At 35.6% G+C, this 23,881-nt stretch overlaps 1 protein-coding gene across 21 annotated transcripts in view; it reads right to left on the minus strand.

Annotated features, from left to right (window-relative positions):
* Positions 1–1,850: 1,850 nt before the first annotated feature.
* Positions 1,851–23,881, minus strand: part of DOCK9 (dedicator of cytokinesis 9) — a 127,629-nt gene continuing 105,598 nt past the window's right edge. For 10 of the 21 annotated variants that reach the window (XM_040584431.1, XM_040584444.1, XM_040584434.1 and 7 more), the window contains 16 exons: positions 23,640–23,777; positions 22,631–22,813; positions 21,869–21,982; positions 21,514–21,729; positions 20,970–21,027; positions 19,021–19,127; positions 13,908–14,030; positions 13,460–13,573; positions 13,195–13,200; positions 12,761–12,796; positions 11,791–11,937; positions 9,500–9,710; positions 7,813–8,003; positions 6,509–6,609; positions 6,158–6,296; positions 1,851–3,084 (listed from right to left, as the gene is read on the minus strand). In XM_040584431.1, the coding sequence (XP_040440365.1) occupies positions 2,962–3,084; positions 6,158–6,296; positions 6,509–6,609; positions 7,813–8,003; positions 9,500–9,710; positions 11,791–11,937; positions 12,761–12,796; positions 13,195–13,200; positions 13,460–13,573; positions 13,908–14,030; positions 19,021–19,127; positions 20,970–21,027; positions 21,514–21,729; positions 21,869–21,982; positions 22,631–22,813; positions 23,640–23,777 (2,007 nt within the window). In that variant the 3' untranslated portion in view covers positions 1,851–2,961. Of the gene's footprint in view, positions 3,085–3,603; positions 3,612–6,157; positions 6,297–6,508; positions 6,610–7,812; positions 8,004–9,499; positions 9,711–11,790; positions 11,938–12,760; positions 12,797–13,194; positions 13,201–13,459; positions 13,574–13,907; positions 14,031–19,020; positions 19,128–20,969; positions 21,028–21,513; positions 21,730–21,868; positions 21,983–22,630; positions 22,814–23,639; positions 23,778–23,881 lie in introns of all 21 variants that reach the window. The other 11 variants (XM_040584447.1, XM_040584442.1, XM_040584430.1 and 8 more) reach the window with 3 other exon arrangements.

Below are 23,881 nucleotides of genomic sequence, written 5' to 3' on the forward strand. Positions count from 1 at the left end.
TTAAAATAAAGACAGTTTAATACATTAAACCCCCCCCATAAAACAAAAAGCCAAACCCAAGAAAAACAAATGATGCAAAACCCCCCTGCTTGCCACCAGCTGAGTGATGCCCAGCCAGTCCCTAAGCAACCACTGCCCTGGCAAACCTTCTCCAGAGTTTTTATTGCTGAGCATGACAACATGTGGTATGGAGTATCCCTCTGGCCAGTTGGGGCCAGCTGTCCTGGCTGTGTCCCCTCCCAGCAACTTGTGCCCCCCCAGCCTGCTCGCTGGTGGGCTGGAGGAGCAGAAAAGGCCCTGGCTCTGTGCACGTGCTGTTCAGCAACAGTTAAAACATCCCAGTGCCACCAACACTGTTTCTATCAAATCAAAACCATAGCCCCACACCAGGTACTGTCAAGAAATTTACCTCTATCCCAGCCAAAACCCGCATAGAACCCAAGTCTTTATAGAAAAAAATAACCCATATTAGACAGTTAATTTACATGTTGCAGTAACAACAGAAAAGGGGAGCTGATACAGAATGAATTATTCAGGAGGAGGATGTAATTTAAATTATATCTAGAAAGGGAAATACTGCCTAATCGCTAGTTAACTGCAGTAGATAGTTTCTGGCATTTTCTACTTAAGGAGGCGTTCTATAATTTTCTAGTGTATCTTAAAACCAAAACAATACATTAGAGGGTGTGTTCTCTCACATAAATGAATCATGTAAGACTATAAACAAAGTGTCCATGAACTCAGAGTTCCATACATGCTAATCATTAACACTACCCTATGTAAACCTACATCAACCTTTTGTCAACTACGTTTCACTATTTTTCATAGGCCAACTTTCAGCAAGCAAGCAAAATAAGTTAAACATATATTTAGATGTATCTAAATCTACACAGATAACCATATTCAGTTACGAAAACATACCACATTTATAAGTTGGTTAGCAGATACAACTCCATCAAATTGAGGACACTGCAAAAGGTGTTGTACAACTGTAGGAAACCATCGGCTCTGCTCCCAGGGCAAAGGGGAAGTCAGGAAAAGTAAGGCAATTGCAAGAAGCCACCATGATGTACCTGATTTCTATTAATATATTGATACAGAAATCTTCCTGAATGGCAAAATGACTTTACGGGACCACTTTCTCCTAGTAATATTTTTTGAGAGCAATTACATTGCTAGATAACAAAGTTTTTCTATACCCACAAACAAAAAAGCAATAGCATATAGGGTACAGGGGGAGAAAGGGGACTATCTTTTAACATATGTGTTCACTGTCTAGAAGTATTTATCTCTGGGTGGGTTTTGGTTTTTTGCTTGTGGGTTTGTTGTTTTTTTTTTTTAATTTAAGGAATATGCTTTTTAAACAAACAGGAAGCTTGTTTCAGAAGCATAACTGGGAAAAGCACAGTTATCCAGCATTTCAGTCCCAGGACAAGCTGTTTCAGAAAAAACCTTTAATGATTAATGGCAACATGAGTTTCAGGCTGTGCTACAGAAAATGACAGTAAACCATATGTCATTAAGGAAAAGATGATTTCTACTATCATGTGATAAGGTTAGGAAGTCTTCAAAACTTCTTAACTGTATGGGTGAGTAACAACTTTTAGTTATGGTAACATGCTACTCGAGTCAAATGTGATGGATCCAAAACTGATGTCTTAACTAATAACCTAAATTCCCTTTGTTGACAAGGAATATGAAATAAACCCTAGAATTGTCTGCATCTCACACTTAAGCTGCAAAAAGCCAGCTTTTTTTTTTCCCCCTTTTTTTTTTTTCCTGCAGTCAAGCCTTTCTCTTTCCCCAGTCTCAGGAACAAATGTAAAATAATAACCAGAGCACACGGTGAGAAAAGTAACTACCTTTTTCCTTTTAATACAGATGTAGTACAGAATGTTTAATTACAGCAGGACAGTGCTTCCAGTTAAATAAAATTAAAAACTTTTATTCCCCCAAATATAAAATTACTAAATTAATGTCTTAAAAGAATAAGAATATGGAAAAAGCTTTAAATTATACCACCATTTACCACAGTAACCATGATTACCAATTACATACTCCATTGCTTTGGCAAAAGTTTTTTTTCTTTTAATAACTGCTTATAAACCTAACATAGCAAAGACTGTATACATCTTTATATTGCACTTATTTATATACAGGAATAAATGAACTGTAAAGTCTGCATATACTTGGAATGAGCAAATTTTCACAATAAACTGAAAGCAGAAGGTTAAGAGCTGGTATGAATATTAAAAAATGCTTAGAAATGTAATACATTTATGTACAGACTGTACGGACTGTATTAACAAACAATATGTACATAACAATTTACTCCTATTGATATTTTAGTATAACTCAGTGTTCATTAATACAGACCTTCGGTTGCATTTAGTTGTTTAATAAGATCTAAGCTCACATACCTCCAAAACAACAAGGTATAAAGCACAACAATTTGCCAAATGGTACAAAAATTACTATTGTCAGTTCCATTAAACCCAAAAAACTAGTGTCTCTGTCTAGCCCCAAAATAGTTCTTGTACGTGGAATCAATCTCTATGTGCCATACACAAAAAGAACACCCAAATGTTACATATCTGCAAAATTACATCCCACAACACTTTTTAGTAATGTGCAATTCATTTTAATAATACTTTCTAATGAAAAAGAGAAATTAAATTTGACTTCATAATTTTCCAACACGCACTTCTGCAATGACATTGTGACTACTTTTAAAATGTTACCAGCAAGATTAAAAAAATAGATGTGCGCCTCCCTTACTCTAAAAACTATCACCAGTAACTGCTGTTTGCTAAGTGTGCTCAGACGTTCGTATGAATTATGCAGCTTGCACGTGCCCAACATTTAGCTTCAAAATCATCCTGAGTTTGCACACAATGAAGCAAATCCACATACTTTAAAAACAAACAAAAAACCCTGAACATACTTCCCTTTACAAAAGAATCATGCAACTGAAGAAGAACTGGGCATCCCATGAACTGTTGTGCTTGTTGGAGTTCCACTTATGGCGTTGAAAATGTGTAGCGAATTAGGTATAACACTGGCCTTTTCTTCAACCGGAGTAATCTGAAAATGCAAAATACATATTTACCAAAGTGTTACAAAATGACACAAGCATTTATAAAATAACCAACCACTTTCACAATATGCTGCTTATCAACTCAACTTTGCAGTACTTTCTCAATCGCACAGAACTTCTTTTTGAGGGTGGTCACCATTTCCAACTATCCTCCTCTACTAGTTGTAGGAGGACAGTATTTATTCCTCCAGTGTCAGTTCTCCTAATTTAGGTATTACACTGTCCTCTCTAGAGGAAGCTTGGACAGCTTCTCTCACTTCTCTTGTTAACTTTCAACAGGAGTTTCACAACAACAACAGGCATGCTTTTTCCCTTTTTTGTTTTTTTTTTTTTGACTTAAGAAATGCTCAAATCATACCTCTATCAAAAGCTTTCAGAGCACCAAAAAGACTTTATTCTTGATAGCTATAAATTTACTGATGCTAAGATTAGAAATATTGGGAGGGAAAAAAGGAATGATATAAAAATCAGACAAACTAAGAGCACAAGTAAAGAAAATTAATTACCATCCCATCTGATCATATTGGCAAGCAGCAGAGAAGAAAAAAGAAACATCTGTTAAAATTCTTTTCTATATTCTTTGTAACAAAATTTTTGCAGTTGTTTAAAACCCTACGCTATAATAAGACAGCTAATAGTTTCTTCAATGACATTAGAGTAAACATTGTGAGAAGCTTTTTCCAAATACAGCAATAGGCAGGCACATAAAGGTGACATTTTTAAAGATTTCAGTGAAAAGCCTCATGATTCTAAGCTTCCAGGGGAGTGATCTATCTCATTTAAAAACCCCAACCAAACCAATACCATGCTTTAATTACTTACAACTAATTACATTTGCATAAAAAGAACGCAGTGGTAGGCTAATAGTAAACATTACTGCAGCCAGCGCTGTACTTCCATTTTCTGTTCACACTATCTTATAGGTATTAGTTGTTTGCCCCTTCTTTTCTTGGTTTACTTTTAGACAATGTGATTTACTCCTGAAGTTTCAAGCATTACATGCTTTTTCTTATCATCAAACTTTGGAAATTCACACACGAATATTCTTCTAATGTACATAATCTTGCATTGAATTAAAAGTATTTTTTCTTGTGTACATCCTGTTATTCTTTTATTTTTTCCTATGCTAGGGGAATAGTAATTTTTCATTTATTGTCATTAAACTATTTGATCAAAACATTCTCCTCTTTTCCAAAGGGGTCTTCTGTACAGCTGTCTAATCCTCCCACATACCTTGTGCATCTAAATCAGGTGTCCAATCAGTTCGTCCCCTTTCTAAAACCCTTCACTGCTCTCTGCTTTTCAGTAAGTCACACTGAAATACAGTCAAACTGTCCCATTTTTGTCAGCTAAGCAACCTCTTTTCCTGTTGAGGGATCTTTCAAAACTGTTTTCCTTGACATGCGTATCTGAAAGATACTGGTTTTTTTATTAAAAAACCCAAGCAAACCACACACAGATTCTGACCAAATGGTAACATTCCCTACAAACCTTGTACCACAATATTCTCCATCATTGGTAGTTAAGAAAAGCTAGTTTTGTGGTAAGTTTTTCCCTGTGATAGTATAACAAAAGAATACAAGAATGAAAATAAAGCCTATGTGCTTGCTGTATTCTTGTGCTTCACCATAATTATATCATAGCACAGCGCTACTCACAGCACAGTATCTGAGAAAACCACATCAGGAAATAACAGACAGCAAGAAGGCATGTGAAGTGAACTCTAGACACGACACATTTTTGAACAGGGGGAAAAAAAATAGCCATAAAAGTTTTGGATACAATCTAAGCAAGGGTGGAATAAAGGCAAATCTCTCTTAGATAAGCCTATGGATAAGCTGTTATACCAACAAGTGTCTACCTTTTCGAGCAAGTACTTCTTGGATAATAATAATTTAGAGATGTCAAAAAATTGCAGATGGGTAAAGTCATTGCACATCTAAAGGATGCAATCCTGAAAAAAACCCTGGAAGATTAATAGAGCATTTAAATGTCAGCTACACTGAACACCTCAGGTAGGTCTCAAGTTTAATTTTTCCTGTACAATTTGATTTCTGAATAAAGCCTATAGTTTTTGTATGGACAAGAGAACCTCTAAGCTCCTCTTTGTATCAACTGGTTATCCAGACCAGGATGCATTGGTTCCTAGACTAAGAAAAGTTGCTATTATGGTCACACATCTAAGGAAGTCTCATAGACATGTGTATTTGTAAGGTAAAATATTATCAGAAAACACAAGTATTTCTTGTGGGACAGAAATACTAGCCTTGAGTGTTGAGAGCTATAAACCACTCTATGGCTGTGGGAAAAGATTATACAAACATCCATGGATTAAAGAAAGGAACCTGATGTGACGAATTTAAATGTCAAGACGGCAGGGATCAAGTATGAATCTTCAGTTCTTCCTGTCCTCCCGGAAATAATATCCTTGCCTCTGAAGTGAGGAGACATTTCTACCATTGATCCCAGATGCAAGGTCCTACATCTCAGTCCATGAGAGTTTTGGCTTTCCTTCTCCTATATCCTCTTTGTCTGTAGTGGATTCTCCTCAAGAAAATGTGTTGGAATACTTCTTGAAAGAGGTTTAACTCTTTGTCGTGGAAGTAAATGCTTACATCTCCAAAATCTAAAGAAAAAGAGCTAAGCTTGCAGATCCAATTCCCCTACAGTTACCAGGAAGTACAGACTAAAATGAGCTTTTTGGGTCATAGAGACCCTTGTAACCACACATATGAAGTATAAATGGTATATATACTCATGTCAGTAAATTTGTTTTATCTTGGCTATAGTCTCTCTCCTGCAAAAAACCAGACTGGTGTGAACCAGATCTACTTTCTTAATGAGAAAGACTTGATTCTGAAGGTCAAGAAAGCATGTGCAGAAAATGCACAAATGAAAAAAATGAGGAAGTTCCACAATTCCATGATATACTTATACTCCAATAAAGAAAAAAAAGAAACAATCCTCTTGTATAATGCATTAGATACTCTTTTCCTAGTGGGTTCAACATTACAGCTACATTTTGAACGTTGGTATGTATGATTTAATATTAGCACATACTTGTTCATGCATTATTTCAGAAAGTTCTTTTGCCATTTCTCTGTAGTTTGCCTTCATTTCTTCTTGATATTCCAACTGATCTTCCTTTATAAGTCGTTCATTTACACCCAGAGCATGCCCACAAGCTTCAACAAATTGCCTGATTTAGATAAATGAATAATAAAAAAATCTCAATTAGAAATACAAAATCCAAAAGATTAATTCAAAATGCCAGCTTAAAATATGTTTTAATACGGTCAGAAACTATAAAAGTAAAATAAAAAGTCATTATGATATCAATCTTGGGGAAAAAAGTCAATTCCCCCCACCCCCCAAAAAATAAAACCCACCACCAAACAAAAAACCACATACCTAAAAACTTCCTTTAGTAGCTTTACTTTATTGTCTGGATATCTTTTGGTGTTTGTGTCATCTAAGAAAGCTCTTGCATATGCTAATGGACCAGCATTAACCTAAAAAGAATAAGGATTACAGAATAAAGTCAGTTCTCTGACATACGGTCTTAGCAATAACAGGTACTACAGGTGTGTGTCTGATTTGATTTTCTTGGAACACAGTGATTTCAAGAAAACTGGACTTCTGAAGTAAGAAACTGCTGGAGCTGGCACATAAGAGCATGAGAGGTCTCTACAGCACCCTGTATGAACCTGTCCTGGCACAAAGAAACCACTGATGGAGTGGCAAAGTAACTGCTGATAACAGCAATTTGTCATCTCTATTTATGAAAGCGAGGTGGAAAAATGAGCTAAATCTACTACTGTTTGATATGCTTATCTATTGAAAACACTCTTCCAAGCTGAAAATTCTGCAATAATTTTCTGAAATTTAACTGTGCTATTATGGCAGCTACATGAAAAGTGGATTCAATGATTTCTGACTCATCCCTATTATTCTTTTATGTTAACAGTGACAGCCCCTCCCTTCTCATCCAAAATGGTAGCTTGACAACTTGTACATTCTGGAACCTTGGTTTATTGTTGCTTTTGTTTCTTTTGTTCTCTTCAACATGAAAACAGCTCATTTCAGATAGCTGTGTTTACCGTTCCTTTGACTTGAATCAACTAAAAACAACAGAGCAGCACTTTTGTCACTGCCTTCTTAAGACCCTGACCACACTGACTTGTACATGCTACAACTGTTTTAGGTACCCTATTTTGATAAATCTGATGGTTTCTTTATACATTCAAGTAACAAAATGTTGTACAGTGAGATTTTCTACTGTTACCCTCCTTCTATATTTTGGCATTCCCTCTTCATCTCCATAGGGATCTTACCAAAATACAAAAGCAATAATTACCATGTTGAACCTACTGTGAGCAGATCTGCATCTAGCCAAAATATGCTCATTCATTCTCATATGGGAAGTCACTGTTTCATGGTAGTTTCAGCTTTACAGCAATACCAGGTGGGGCTCAGACCACCATAGAATCCAGAGTTGAATCTTAACCCTTTTATGTAACTGTCCATGATCAGTGTTTACATGAAATACTTTTATTGCTTTTCCTATTCTGGAAATAAATGCAAACAGTGAGTGTATTTCTAATTTAGGACAGTCTTGAATATACATAACAAACTAATGATGAACCAACTACTTATATAATTTTCCAGGGACAGAAGCAAGTGGAAGAGCTGAATGACAAAGTATATGGTCTTACCTGAACACTGACACTTCCTTGTAGCTTCAGCTGCAATTTGATCATATCTACTTCAGCTGAAGAGCAAAGCTGCCGAAGTTCTGCAACTTTTTTACTCATTTCATCAATGGCTACTTCAATTGGGTTTAAATCAGTATGGTGCTGATACATTACTGGAATGCGCTTCTTCACATAAGGGAAACAATGTATAGCTACGGATGGGAACAAATTTAATATAGTTAGAAAAAGGTTTTTGAATGAGGTGTGTTTTGAAATAATTTTATGCTAAAGTCTCATTTTGATGTAATTAGTTGCCCAATTTAATACCCTATTATATAATTAGAAATACTACCAAATGTACTGGGAAACCAAATATTGAAAATGCAAGTATGTGTAGCTTTACATGTATTACAGCAAAGAAAGGTCACTGTCATTACTGCTACTAATAACCAAAAATTAAACCATTTGAACTTGATTCATATAAGAACTGTAAAAAGAGTTGTTTATCATCCACATATCTCTGAGAAGAATCAAAAATAGCAAAGCTGTATTTCCTGTTTCCTCACAAGTATTATGTCAGCTGTCCATAGCTAAAGTCACTTATTTAAATTGGTTTTACTACTGTATTAAGTGTGAGCTTCTCACATTTGTCATTAAAGACAAACCCACAAAAAAGTCTTTTTCTAAAAAGGAAAGCTAGACTCCAGATTCTTAATTCTTGAAGCTTAAGAAAAAAGACAACCCAAAAAGTATTTGAGGATTATCTCTTGAAGAAACCAGTCTGGAAAACCTAGTTTTGGCTAAAAATGCAAAAAGTTTTTTAGCAGACAGCTATGAAGGACTTTAAGTAAAATGGAAAAGCCCATACAGAACAGAATTAGAATATTTGAATTAATGTTGCCACTCAAAGCAACTTGTTATTTCACAAATTCAGATTTACGCGTTACACAGGAACACTGCCAAACACACCGTAACTATTTCCCTTAAAAAAAAAGTTTTGTATCAGTGAACTAAGTATCTTTAAAATTTGAGCCCATGGGAGATAGATGTGCACTCTCCGTTCTAAAGCCAACGAATGAGAAACTAAAGCACAGTGATTAGACCAAAGACACAATGAAACTGGAGCTGGAAATAAAACCAGACCTTGTCCTTCAGGCTCTCCTCGTGCTTTTAGCTAAAAGAACCAATGCTGCATTTTACACATCCGAAGACTGAAAGAATGTTGAAAAATGCCACACCCAAGACTGCAAGCATAATACCACTGTTCTTCAATGTTTTATAGCAAAGAAAGGTGAGCACAGGGAAGGGCAAAGAGAGAGATGCAGACTTATTAAAAAAACCCCCAAATTATTTAGAAGTCAAGGGTAGTTAGAACTTAGTTGCATATGAGATTTTACTCTTTTTCCAGTGCTTAGGGGTTAAGAAATCACAGTCATATACGTATTCTCAGATGGTCATTTATAAGTGTTTGCATATCACATTTTTGAGTATTATTTTCAAGTATGAATTGATTTCAAAAGGTTGTTCTAACAGTATTTTTGGTATACTTTGCAATTCTTACCATCTCTAACAGTTGTGTGCAATCTTCTAAAGGATTTTTTCTGACAAATACACAACATATAGAAAAACCTAAGTATCTAAGAAATAAGTACAAAAAAGAAACAAAAAAGTAGTTTTCTTTTAAAGGAAATTTCCAGTCAATCAGTACCTGTCAAAATAGTCCTTCTCTTACACTGTTCTTCTACTCCTCCTTGTCTTTTACCAGCTTGTGTAAAAGGCATCTCAAACATAAAGCGACGAATGTTATGAGTCCTTTCAAAATCTGTTTTTCTTTCCTGCAACTCTTTTTCTTCAAAATATGGAGTTACATGTGTAACTTGAATATATGCGTATTTTGAATCTAAATCCTTAGGATTTACCTTAAAAACATGAAAAAAAATTTAAAATCAAATAGCTACATTGTGAATAAAGTGAATTTAATTGTAGTCACATAACCTTCAGAAATCAAATTTCATTTCTTAACCTTCAAATTATTAAAAATGCAGGAGATGTTAATGCTCTTACAGGGTTTCTCTGCATTGTTTCTATTGGGAAGACAACACAGCTAGATGAATTACAACATGTGGTTGTGGTTTGTTTTTGTTTTAGTTTTTTTTTTTTTTTTTAAAAAAAACCACATTCATTATTGGTAATTGCTCTACGCAGAACTGCAAAAAACCCCATAATACACAGTTATACCCATGATTAACACTGGAAGGCACACAGATACAGAAAACCCAGAAACAAATACTTGTCCTACATGACTGCTGACACAACAGTAGATTGGAGACCAAAAATTGCTAGTGATAAAAAAAAGTTGTAGAATTAAAAATAAAACCCTACATTGTGAATAGCTCAGATATGGCCTTCAGAAGGCTCTCCTCCCAACCTGTCTGTCTCCACTGTGACACCCTATGAAGGTTCCCAAAGAATGTAATGGTGGGAACAAGCCTTTACCACTCAAGCTCATTTTGTTCTTAGAACTGCAAAACTAAGAGCCTCATGGACTGCCAGGTCTTTAATTTGCTAAAAGCAGCAACTAGGCTCCAGTACCAATAGATAAGGACATTAATCTTTGCCCAGCAGGGTCCCTAAATGGACCAAGGATGATTAATTTTTTTTGTAGATTCCCCCCAACTACAGGATAAAGAGGGCACCTTAAACCTGTGCATCTTTCTAAATGTTGTTGCCTACCACTTTAGTCTCATGTCAAATACTCATGTTATCTCTGCCTGTCTCTGACCCATTTCAATTCTATAAACTAAGTGGGAAAAATAGCAATGCAAATAGACACATGAAGTCACCAGGTAAGTTCTGGAGCAAACTGGGAACAGAGCCAAGATCTCCCTGCTGTAATCCATTTTTATTAGAACATGCTGCTTATTATTACTTCTTTTATTTAAGATTATTGGACTGGAATTTAAGTGGTAAATTATATAATTTATGTACTCATTCTGATATAGCTGATAGAAAAATGTTCCCTATAAATGCTGACAAACATATGCACTGTAATTAATTGTAAAGAAATCAGGGGAGTACACTGGAAGAGCTGTGAAAAACTGAGATTACAATATAAATCACTTGCCTTCCATGGCATGAAACCTAGCCTTTGTGTAAGTCCTCCTCTCCTTAAGTTCCAGCATTGAAAAGCCCACCACTGCTGCACTTTCAGGCCAAGAAGTGCAGACCTTTGTGATCTTATTGGCAGAATTAAGTAACAGAAGAGACAGGAAATTATCATAAGAAAAAATCACCATAAAGTCTGAGGCCAAACAAAAGTTAAAAATTGGCTGAGGAAGGGAACAAAAGGAATGCAGAGAGGCAATTTGCACAGTATGTGTTCTTCTCAGCATACGGGATATTGTAGCTCTCTTTAGTTCACCAGTTTTGGAGCCTTCAATTGCAAAGGAAAGTATTTCCTGCGACAATTCTAGATCTTACCAGATGACTCTGTGTGAGTATTTTTTTTTCCTACAGTTTAAGTGATATAAAAATTGAACAGGCTCAGAGACATAGGCAGAGGATAACAACTGATACAGAGTTAAAGTATTAATTACATATGGTACTTTTCTCAGAAGAGGTACTTTTCTCTGTTTCCTACTTCTTTCCCGAAAGTTCGGACTCTCAAGATGCAGAAAAGGGACAAACTTCCAAAGAATGAGTGTGCATGAACTGGCAAGAAATATAGCTAAAGTTAACACAAACTGATCATAATCCAAATTTGTCCTAAGACACAATTATTATTTTGAGAGGTAACACCATGGAAATTAAGGGTTTTTTTGTTGTTCTTAAAGGTAACCTTAATAAAAGATGATATTTCTGTCATGCCCTTCAACCACTAGCATGTTTAGACACATATGTTTGTGTGCCAAATGAGTAACAGACAGTGATCCGACAGTATTTCAAGTGGATTAGTGGAAGTAATTTATTAGAATTTTTTATAGAGGATCAAGATCATACTTTGCCAGAATCCTGAATCATTTTGACATTTTCAGATCCAAATTTGTCAGAGTAGAGTTTTTGGAGTCTTTGGGAAATTTCTGAAAGAGGTGTGAGTTTAGGCTCTTTATAGATATATTCCTTTCCGTCTTCATCCTCAAAGAATCCCTGTAAAAAATAAAGTAATCAAAATCTTGGAAAAAAAACACATAGAGCAATGATTAAGATGAACATAATGCATGTGGTTCAAAGCAAACAAACATTTAACATCAGGATTCAAGCAAACGTAAATAAAGAGAAATTAGAATCTACGTAAAAAAGGTACTCCTAAGCGAATAAAAAAAAAAACCTCAGAAAAATGTAATTATCTACTACAGAATGAGTGAAAGATAATGACAACACACAGTTAAAATTTTAAAGGTTTTGTTGTAATTTTATGGTGTGCCAAGCCTTTGAGATAACTTTTTTCACTTTTATATAAAAAGTGAACTTTCGGCACTGTTTCACTTGCCAAAAGAGTTGCAACAACAGTCTTGTTGCTCGACAGGACTATCTGATTCATAAGTGAGTACTTTGGAAATAGTTTCCATAAAAATAATCCGAAAAAAATCTTTATGTAGTAATAAAAAAATAATCCCAGAAAGCGAAGTTTAATTTATGTAAAGATCTTAGGTTTATGTTGTACTATATTACCATATACTTCTTTATTTTTATTGCATAAGGCATATGTTTTAAAACCGTAACTAAATGCAAAATAGAGTACATGGGAAGTGAAACAGGTCATTGGTTTAAAACAAGAAGCCATGTCTGAGTTCAGGTTTGAAACAAGAAAATAAACACTTCTGTCATAAATGAAACAGACAAAATAGAAAAGCACAACGTAACATGTATAAACACAGGCTAGATTGACAAAAATACCCACATCAAACTAAGGTGAAATGCAGTAGTTTTTTACTGCATTGCTTGCTTTGTAAGCGGTTACTGTAATTACCTCAACATCTGTTTCACTGTCTGTAAACTGGTATTGCTATAAAGTTATAAAAGACAACAGAATACATGTAAAGTTATACTGCTCAGAGTATTTTACAATTCTCCATGCTCAGCTGAACAATTAGCAACTGGGCTATGCATGTAGAAAGGGTATTACTTGATGCTGCGTGATACCATACTGATGCATACGCAATTCTAGACACATATTGCAGGATGTGAAGCTGTCCAGTACACAGCCAGTACTTTTGTTCAAAGCATGCAATACTGATGCATAGAAAAGGGTGATTTGTTCCCTAAATGGAACTTAATGCTATTTTTTGAATTGCAATGGCTATCGATGCATACCAATCTAAGAAGCAGCCTTGCAAACCACACTGTAGCATTACAGACATTAAGTCAATACGTTGTTAAGAACTGACATTACAGAAAACTTACCGCTGCCTTAAGGTAGTAAATAAAAGAAGAAAAAGGAAAAAAAAAGTAAAAAATTTACTGAGGAAAATAATGAAGAATTGTATTGGAATTGATAAATGTTTTAAACTAAATTATTGATGGTGAATAAGTGTTTCTTAAAGAACACATTTCTTGTCCTTTTTATGTCATGGTATCAATATAGATCATTAAATAGTATACCTTGTAAAATAAATTCAGGTTTTTCTTACTGCATAGAGCTGACAAATGATAGTTAAATAATACTCACCTGTCCAAAGAACGCTACCCTGAAATAAGTACCCAGCAGTCTCTTGCCTGTATGCATAACTTCTGTTACTTTACTGTATGCTCGATGAAGAGTGTCATATAAATGAGCAAGCCTCTAAAAATAAAAGAAAACAACCATGGTGTAAAGAATAACATAGAACTTTCCTACCTTAAGACAATAAATGATGTCCTTATAGCCAGTAAACATGTTTAACTGAACAGTAGTAACAGGTTTAGCACTTGTATCAGAATGACAGTATGCAAGATTAATTTTTAATTTTTATTTAAATAAAAATAAACTGTTTAAAATGAAAACAAATTTTTCAGCATGTTCATATTTCAGTTAGTTTTAGTAATTTTATTCTGTGATGTCCAACATGTCATGCAGTTAAGACTAGAAAAATCAGAATTTTTTTCTTCCTCAAATTTACTTATGATGAATTGAGTACCTCAAAATCTCTCCGTTTTTCATAAATGGGAATTATGAGTTTATATATGTCAGCAATGAGCTCATAGCGTTCTGCCTTCCAGAGTCCATCAGCACACTGCTCCAACAATTCCATCAGCACATCCTAGATTTGGACACACATTCGGTAACATACAACAATTCAGTACTTGTGAAAAGCACAGCAAATAATTATACCAAAGCTCTTCCTAATACAAAGGGAGATCTTGCCTCAAAACAAGATTATCTAAACAAAGTAATTTAAATTATTGTGGCAATCAATAACTGCTAAAAGGAAACAAAATAGAACAGAACGGTCTGAGTGTATCACATGTACTTTTTGTATTTCCCAGGAACAGTACTTTTCTTTTACATACTCCTGACTTCTTAAGTTCTAAAAATGACACCTGTGTGAGAAGCCAAAGTCTTACCTTGAGACACCTGTCTTACTTGCAACACACTTTTTTCCAAAGCGGTGTTTCCTTGGGTTTTTTTTTTGGTTTTGCAGAGAGCGCATTATTTTTAAAAGACAGCAATACAAACATTTGACTGTAATGGTTCTGAAGGAAACTATCAAACAAATTACATCAACAATAAAACAAACAGTTACAATACCAAAAATCTGTAATTTTTGTAAATTACAGAAGTAATTACCAAGGTACAACAGTGGAATTTGGTATATGTGGTCCAGAATGAAAATAAATATAACAACAGTTAGAGAAGAGAAATCCTGCAGGGTCAAAACAGAGTCATATAAGCAAGAAACCACCTTGGCTTTGTTGGGTTTGATCCTAATATCCTTGTAGCAAAAACATAGTTATTTAAGGTTAACTAAGAACTATGCTTATCTGTATGTTAGAATGGAAGCATACATTTTGCATTTCTGCAGTTACATCGTAAATATAAAGTCTCTGCCTTCAGTTTGCCATAATTCTTTACTTTCCACTCATTTAATTTCTTCTACTTCAATAAGCATAACAAAACTAAGGTAACACTATTAGTTAGTCTAGTTTTCATAAATTTAAATTACTTGTCTAACTCCATTAACTCAGTTATAACAAACAATTTTACAGATGTTACGGAGCATCTTACAGCTCCTGTGATGAAGCTGTCATATACTTGGTCATGGCTTGAGTGTGACAGAATCACTGTGAAGAAGCCCGTTCCCATCCACGTACCCTAACACATCTCAGTCCATGTTTGGACCTCCAAGAATCTCCAAGAGAATCCAAGTCTCAGACAGAGATGTCAGAAGACATGAAATTTCTACTTCTTGAGACCTTCTGGTACCATTCTTGCATTGTACTGGTGAAGCCAGAATCTGGAAATAACTCCTTTTATCCTTAGAAGGGATCCAATGCTACTCTATTCCCTTCCCACCTTTGGTAGATGACTACGACAACATAAAGACATCACTAAGAAAAGCCAACTTTAATACTGAGAGCAAAAAGAGACTGAAAAATGCCACCCTTATCTGTGTGCTGCAATAGTCCCTGAAACATACCCTTTCCCCCAGTCATTATGGGGCTGTACAGACTCCCCAGTATCTCCATCCTCAGCAACCAGGCAGTGAGAACAGAAAGACCAGTGTCACTGCTGGATGACAAGGGATGCCCACAAACACTGTTTCATGACAAGAGACTTAGCTCAGACACCAGAGGGCATCCAAATGCAGAAAAGCAGTAAAATCTCATTTGCACATAGGAAAAAAATATAAAGAGCAAAAGCTTCATGTGTGAGAGCTGACAGGAGGGAGGAAAAGAACCCAAGATTTCTGGGCCACCTATCTCAGTGCTTATCCGTTTGCACTGGAAGACTCCAGCAAGAGCTTCCCTCATAACCTGTGAGAACAGCTTCTTAACCCTTTTATGGCACACCTCTTAGAAGAGTGTGGTTCTGCCACTAACCCTCAGGAGCTGGATTTTTCCAGTTTGTTGGTATCTCTCTTGACTTTGAGGGGTCAGCACTGGGCACAAGATTACAGATCAGGCACCAGAAATGCTAAGTAGAAGGGGGAAAACCCACTTCCCTCTACTTCTTGACTTTTTCTAATACAACTCAGCATGCTACAACCACAAGGCTATACTGACGATTCCCATTCAACCTCTTGTCCACTAGTGAACTCCCAGGTCTTGTTGCAGAGCTGCTGCCCAGCCAGTCCATCCCCAGCCTGTACTGAGACCTTGGGTGATTTTTTCCACAGATGCAAGGCCTCGCACTTGTCTTTGTAGAACTCTTGAGAGGCTTCTGTGTTCCTTCAGTTTGAGATCCCTCCAAATGGCAGCCCTGCCCCCCGACATATCAGTCACTCCTCTCCATTTAGTTTCATCCACAAACTTGATGATACACTGTATCCCGTGACCTAGATTGCCAATGAAGATGCTAGACAGTATCAGCCCGAGTATCAGCCTTCACCACCATACAAATTATCTTATATGTTTGTTAAGTACCTATTTCTGTTTTTCATAAAGTGCTTCAAATATATTGAATTACACTGCATGTGATCATGTGAGCTGTGATGCACTTTCATTTACAACTCTGCAAGTCAGAAATCCTCTCATGGAAAGTCAAACAAGAGACCAGAAAAAACAAATAGGAAGGTAGAAATTGACTTAAAATCTGTGGTGGGGCTGCATTCTGGCAGAGTTTATTTTGGAAAAGTACAACAAAACTGAATGAAATTGCTTCCAACCTTAATCTGCATGGAATCTGGCACTTGCCACAGGCCTATTAGCCATAGCTCTGATCTCTCACAGATGGACTGCTTACAGTGAAGTCTAACATGGAAAGGGTGTAAAAAGTTCCAGATTTTCACCTTCCTGTTTCTGACACCCAGAAAAGTTTTAGTTCTGCAAGAACAATTTGATTTGTGCTGCTGAATAGGCTGTCTAGGTAAACACCTGTTTTATTAAAAATGCACACAGTAACTTTGTTTAAAAAACAAAACTGAACCACAATTTTGGGTTTTTTTCTACTGGCTAGTTTAGGAAATTAGTCAGGGTAACCCTGGCCTGAGAAAGAATTCTTTTAAAATGAGAGAATTTTTAAAATTTCAATTTTTAAAATGAGAAACTACATGGTCTTAAGATAATTTCACTGAATTAGGGAGATTTTATATAAACTGGAGAATATAAAAGATGTTTTGCCCTTCTTAAAAACACGGAGGGACAGCCCCTGACCCCCCATACTTGTAATTACTCCTTTGGAGATTTAACACTCTAAAGTAACTAGCTTCCAGGGAAACTAAGTCTTAAGAAACAAATTCCACATGAATCTTGTTACTGTGTATAGGAAGAATTCCCATCGGATCACCATTTTGCTCAGCGGTAGTAAATACAGCTTGAAAGATATTTCTGGTTTCTTGATTTCTGTACCCAATTGATCTATCACGTGATTTTTTTTCTTAGACTAATGTAGTTTTGCTTACAGAAGAACATACTGACTAAGCACTCCATACATGAATATGTTCCTACTCATGAAGCAACTAGACTACCTGTTTTGAAGTATTTCTGTAATATACTAGTAATCTTAATCTATCCATGATTTTTAGTCTACTAAAACCCAAACAATTCTACCCTATTATTACTCTTCCTGGGGTGAACTATACAAAGCTATCTGAAACATCATGACTTTTTTCAATATTTCATCAGTTAGAGTAATACATGGTTAAGTTTAAAAGGGCTGCATGTAGGGAAAACGGAAATTTGGCAAGGTTTGAACCTTTTGCGAGCTCAACAGGCTTATAATTTCACTCTTGGCTTACTTCCATTCCATGGAAATACTGAGGGATGGAAATAAATTTGCATAGGGTTCAATGACCTAGAAAAAGCAGTATATTCTTTTTGCAGGGCCTGACTAACAAGAAAAAGAATAAAGATATTCCAATTTAAACAATACAAAAGAATTTAGCTCTGACAAATGGTTTGTCAGGTAGACACTGAGAAGAATTCCTAAGAAAAGTTTCCATCAGCAGTAGTCACTAGAAACCCAACTCTCCAACTCTTGGCTCGCTTAAAGCAGCATATATTTTGCTTTGAGTAACATGATAAATTTCATGCTAGATCAGGAGAATCAGTCATTTAAAGAATATAATATACACATTTTTTACAAAATCAATCTGCTATTGTCTTTGGAAAGGAAAAGCACTGTATTTCTCATTTCAAGTAATTCCAACTCCTGACTTCCCAGAAAGAGGCAAGTCAATGAATTTTGTCTTAAAACTATAGAGCAGAACAGTACCAGAACTTAGGAGTAAAATGGAGGTACCCTAGGCCTAAAGCCAGGTTGAAACCATCAAGTCTTCTGTATGTTCCTCCTAAATCTGTCAGCATTGTCACAATTTGACCAGTCAAATAATTTTGTCATATACCTTTGCCATATACAAACTAGATCACAAAAGAAGAAAATTTTTGTTGTACAATTATGCTTACACACCAGTAATTTTTCCAACACAGCTACTGCAAGCAGTGGTCTGTCCCTCCCTCCCCTGCCTATACTGGCAAATATACAGTGTACACGTAGCTCTTCATGAGCAAGATTATGAATAACCTTTTCATATAGGCTTCTTAAAAGTCACTGTAAAGCCAGCTCAGATGGATCAGCAAAGACACAAGGAGGGAAACTTAACCCAGGAAAAAAAAAAACAACAGCATTGACGCAAGTCTGGTGTGAGTAAAACCACTTTCACTGTGATGGCATTTTTGCTTAGGGAAACTGTATCAGCAAAAAGCAGTGAATACATGTTCATGATTACTAGTGTAGTAATAATCTAAATCAAAGCCAGTTTCAAAACAAACCAGATCTTGCTTACTAATAAATAAACCACAGTAGTGTTCATCCTGTCAAGCAGCTTGAAAACCCCGTTTTGCTTGCTTTTATTCGATAGTGGTGGAGTCTATGTCCTAGTGCTTTATTTAAAAAATATGCATAAAGTAAATTCTGTAAAGCTGGGACAGCTCACAGAATTTTTTTATTTCAGTTTTAGGATAAGGTTAGCAGCTAAGAAAACTATAATATCCATCATATTAGTCAGCCTCCAGATTGAAACACGAAACTTGGAAAAACAAACAGCACTTCAGTGTGCATCAATTTTAACACTTTTATGCTTGCTTACTTACTTCATTGAAGTGAACATCTTGCATTCCAACATCCTCCATCATTGAAGCTTCTTCATCTATATTAGGTGTGATTACTCTGAAAGCAGTACAACCTTGCCTAAACATCCCTGCCATTGAAAAAGAAAAATAGATGTTTACTTCTCTGCACCAGGATAAAGTTAGGCCATTTTGTGATGCTGGAAAAGGCAGAAGCAATGTTTAAACATAATTACCACCAAACCGATAAATAAATAAAAAACATATCCATCCTCCCACTGCATGATTAGAATACTAGACCTCACATAACTGTGTAAGTATAAATATGTTTTAAAAAAACTAACAGATGTTAATATCTGGACTCTTATCTACCAAAATAAGTAGAGTCTGATTCTTCCTGTTTTATCTTAAATTTGTGTCCAATCTACCCCACCCTGAATCTAAGATCTAATCAAGGTAACTTTTACAGTATTTAATTAAACTGGCATGAAGTCATGCTGGAACTCTGTACAGAAACAGGCCCTGGCATATCAGCTTCCTCAGTCTGAATAACATGAATAGACTGACAGCAACCATAAGAAATAATCAAAAGATGCCAAAGCAGGTTATTCAGCTGTACATATATGAAGTCAGTCTATAAACAAGACAAAAACCCCAGCAATCTAACTTCCTTTACTGAAATAAGTACTTGGCAAAAATTGGGTTTAGAACATGAAACCTACCACTTTTACCCATTCTGTTCTGGTCTTTTTTATTATATCAGAATGTGGAATTAAGAAATCAGGATTTTTGGCCAAAACCTGTACTAAGTAAAGCCTCAAGAGCAATCTGTAAATACTACAGAAGCACAACGACTTGCAGATACTTATCTCATAGCGCATTCCTACAAAGATTCTTTCTACTCAGGTGGCAGCCTGAACTCCGGAGATTTTATTGAATGACTGCCTCAAATCCATGTTTTTGTTTTACTCCCAGAAATATCACAGGTTCAACTCCTTTATATTACTAAGAGGAAATAACTTTGGTATGACAGTAGACAGAAATAGCAGATCACCCGAAGGAATCACAACACAGATGATCACTAGTTAGTTGCTATCAGGCTTCCAAGAGGACACTGTAATTCTGACAAGCAACTGAGTTTCAGATTTGGTCTCAGAGAAGCTTCTGAAATCACTGGAGCAGAAAGGATAGCCTTCACACTACACAAGTATCTGGCAAGAGGCACAAAAGGAACAGAGAAGAGCCATCTTGTAGACCCCGACTTTATTTCATTTTGAACTGTCATGCAAAGGCAAAGCTAAAAAGCTGTGAATATGAATTTGTCTGTCTACAAAAAAACCCACAACAGCTCAACATAATAACGTTGAGTCTTAACAGATTTCTGAAATTTTCCAGCAGATATCTATTTTTCTTATTAAAAGCCATATAATATTTTAATTTTCTCAAATCCCTGAATGAGAACTCTTCTAATCCTACAGATAGAAGGTAGTTTTCTACCTTATCCCCCGGGTCATCAGAAACGCACTTTTACAGAGAGCTGCTAGCACAGAACACCAAGACAGGTGAAGAATTCTGGGCATTATTATCACTGACTCAGCATCTGAAAATTTGAATGCATTTATTTTGCCTTCTCTGGCAATGCCATATTTCCCTATATGCAGCGAGAGATAAATTGCTGAACAAGAATATTCACCAATAAGTTTGCTTTAGAAAGGATCTGACTTCAGCTATTAGCAGCTCTGGTGTAAAACTAAAATTATTACTTTCTTAAAAATTTTACTTTACCTTCAGCTGAAACGCTGCCTCTTAGGTATGCAAGTATACTCTTAAATGTGTGAGTATGCTATCCATTTAGGTGAGAATTTTTTCCTTGGGGAACACTGAAATGCCTACAACTTCTTCAGCAAAATTAATGCTTTTCCTAAACTATAATGAAAAAATATAAATATTAAAGTAAGATTTCAGAATCATACCTTTTCGTGTGAGATATTCTGCAACCAGTGCTGCTACATGGACATAGCACATTGCTGCCTAAAACAGAAATAGTAACGATCTCATAAATTACAATTATAATGGAACTACTAAAACCAAGATATACGAGAAGAGCCCTAGCTTGAGATAATGTCTTTAGTTTTCCTTTTTGCTGCTTTGCAGGAGATGTCCTATGACCAGTGTAAGAATTCTCCATCTCATTTATGCAAAAGACTATGCAAGAGCACTCGCTCCTCCTTTACCAGAGCATTGAGTAACACTGACAGCAACATACAATGTGAGAGCAACCACGGATCACAAATTACAAGGTAGGAAAACCACCTTACATTAGTAATCAGAAATTACACACATTTGGTAGGACAAAAACTTCTCAGTCATTCAAACTAATGCACTAACAATTCAAAATTTATTAAAAATGCTTATTATATTACACACTGACAACTACAATTAGCACCTTGCATTTCAAGAAAGACAAGCTTTAGCATATCACATAGCTAAAACTAGTTTGATTTTTTTTTCTCTTACCTCTGAAAGATCTCCATTTTTAACATGGATCCTTGCCATGCTGTCTAACCATGTCTTCCTTAATTCAGGTGTACTAGCGTAAGATTTTGCCAAACTGTACTGGAGGTCTACAAGCATTTCTGGATCATTCTCATGTTCCTTCATCTGAGCTGTAGCCATCAGTACTGTACGAATCCGTTTTGTTAAATCCTTAACGTCAGAAGGGAATGTAGTGTGCTAAAACATAGAAAAGTGAGGTTAACAACTATCTTTTTCTACTCTTCACATAATAAAAAGTTGACACATGATTGCAAAAGATGCTATGAAAGAGTTTTCAAACATCATTCTACAGTATGAAAGAATAATAGATACAGACCTTTATAATTCTGTCATTATTGGCACAATTATTGATGATTGAAAGAGACTGCTGAAATCTAGTTCCTCCAATTCCAACAACATCAGCAATTAACTGGCTTACTGAAATAATAACCTTGACAGAAACAAATGTCTTGTTAGTGCATATTTCATGAAATACCCTTGAAATGTACCTATGAAACAATTACAAAAGAAAATTTGTTTTTCTTAAATGAAAGATTACTCCCTTAAGTAAAATTGTATTTCATTTTTTTCCCCAGTTACTTGTATAGTAACACTGGCAAGAAAAAATGGGCTTGTGTAAATTTAATGCACACTCATCCTCTGCTCTAAAGACTGACTGCAAGGTGAACTAGTCAGAGGTCATAGAACTAGTAAATTATTACTCCCAGCTTTGTCAGAACACACTGTTTTCTATGTATTTGTTTTATTTTAGACTTTTACATGCTTGCAGCTGCACTTTTCCTTCTTCAGACACAACAGGGTATACTACTTCATCAAAATAACATCTACAAAACAGAACATTTCCTACCAATGAACAAAAACTATTTCCTACGAAACACAGGGCCATCCAATTGTTTCCAAGTATTTCCTTGTACTGAACAATTTTATTGCCATTTTCTTACTCTTAGAATAGTACCAGCCTTGCTTGAACCCAAAATAATTCCTTTTCTTTATCTGACAGGGCTTTGCATACTGGTATGCAACTGTGCACCTACAAATACAATATTTAAAAAATGAAGAATAAAGAAAGTATACTAACTTGCAGATGTGTCCTAACAAAAGACTTCTTCCCTGTGTAATCAAAATTATTTCTCATTAAGAAGTAAAGTAACTGTGAAGCCTCAGTACGAATTGAACTCAGTTTGGAATTACAATACTTCAGAATTTCATAACACAGTGCAGAACACATATCAGCTCTACCTTCATAAAACGTAGATGGAAACTGGGGAAAAAGTAGAAAAGAAAGTAGTTATTTGTTAAAACTAGTTTGAGTTCTTGATAAAACAAGCACGTCAAGAAAAACACAAATATATTAATATTCCCAAACTGGAAAATACAGACAGTTATGTTGGAAGAAGGGTTCACCGGAGTCAAGAAGACGCTCAATATGAGTTATGCATCTTGCTCAACTTTATTAGTTTCTAACACTACTTATATAGAACCGATACACATGCATATTCGTAAAGCAGAAATATAATTGGTTAGTAGTCTCTAAACACGCGTGGTTCTCACACCTCTAATTATCATGACTAAAATAAGCATTCTATCCATGTAGCTAATTGCGTTGCTGTGCTTCAGCCCTGTAGTTTGTCACTCCCTATTTTCCCATACCGCTCCCTATCTTTCTTGGCCCTGCACCTGCTTTCCCAGCAGCTGTAGCTTGTTACAGCCACGGCCTGTTGGCACAACATAATTACTTGGTCTCAGGATTCAAGAATAGCTCAAGGCTACCTTTCTTGTTAACTTCAGCACAGCAACTTCAGTACAATTCTGATTACAGGCCTATTCTAATACCAGGCCTGGATTGTGCAGATCTTCAGAAATTCTAAGGCCATGCTTCTGCAGCCATTCTTCTACACAGTTATAGTAGTTCAAGACACAAACCAATTTTTACAGCAATTCAAAACACAAATATTCCACACTGTTGGGATTAGATCAGTCCTTATTAATCAATTTTAATTTGGGATTTCAGTTCTTATATTTTTACATAATATATTGTTAACTAAAGAACTAGATGAGTACTTGAAGATCATTTTTAAACTTCTTACCTTAAAAATAAGTGCCCTTAAAGCAATGAAGACATTTTTCAATGCTATTTCAGACTGATTCTTTTGAAGGAAGCAGAGGTATACGTCAAATACTTTCTTCATCAGTGGATTATGTCCATGATCAGTCAGTAGTTGATTCTTTAAATCGATAGCAAAAATTTAGGAGTTTTGTACAGTCATACATTTATACTGTTCTAAGAACACACACAGATCATGCAAAAGCCAGAAATCAAAAGAAATAC

This window comes from Falco naumanni, chromosome 2 (genome assembly GCF_017639655.2).
Source record: "Falco naumanni isolate bFalNau1 chromosome 2, bFalNau1.pat, whole genome shotgun sequence".
Lineage (NCBI taxonomy): Eukaryota > Metazoa > Chordata > Aves > Falconiformes > Falconidae > Falco > Falco naumanni.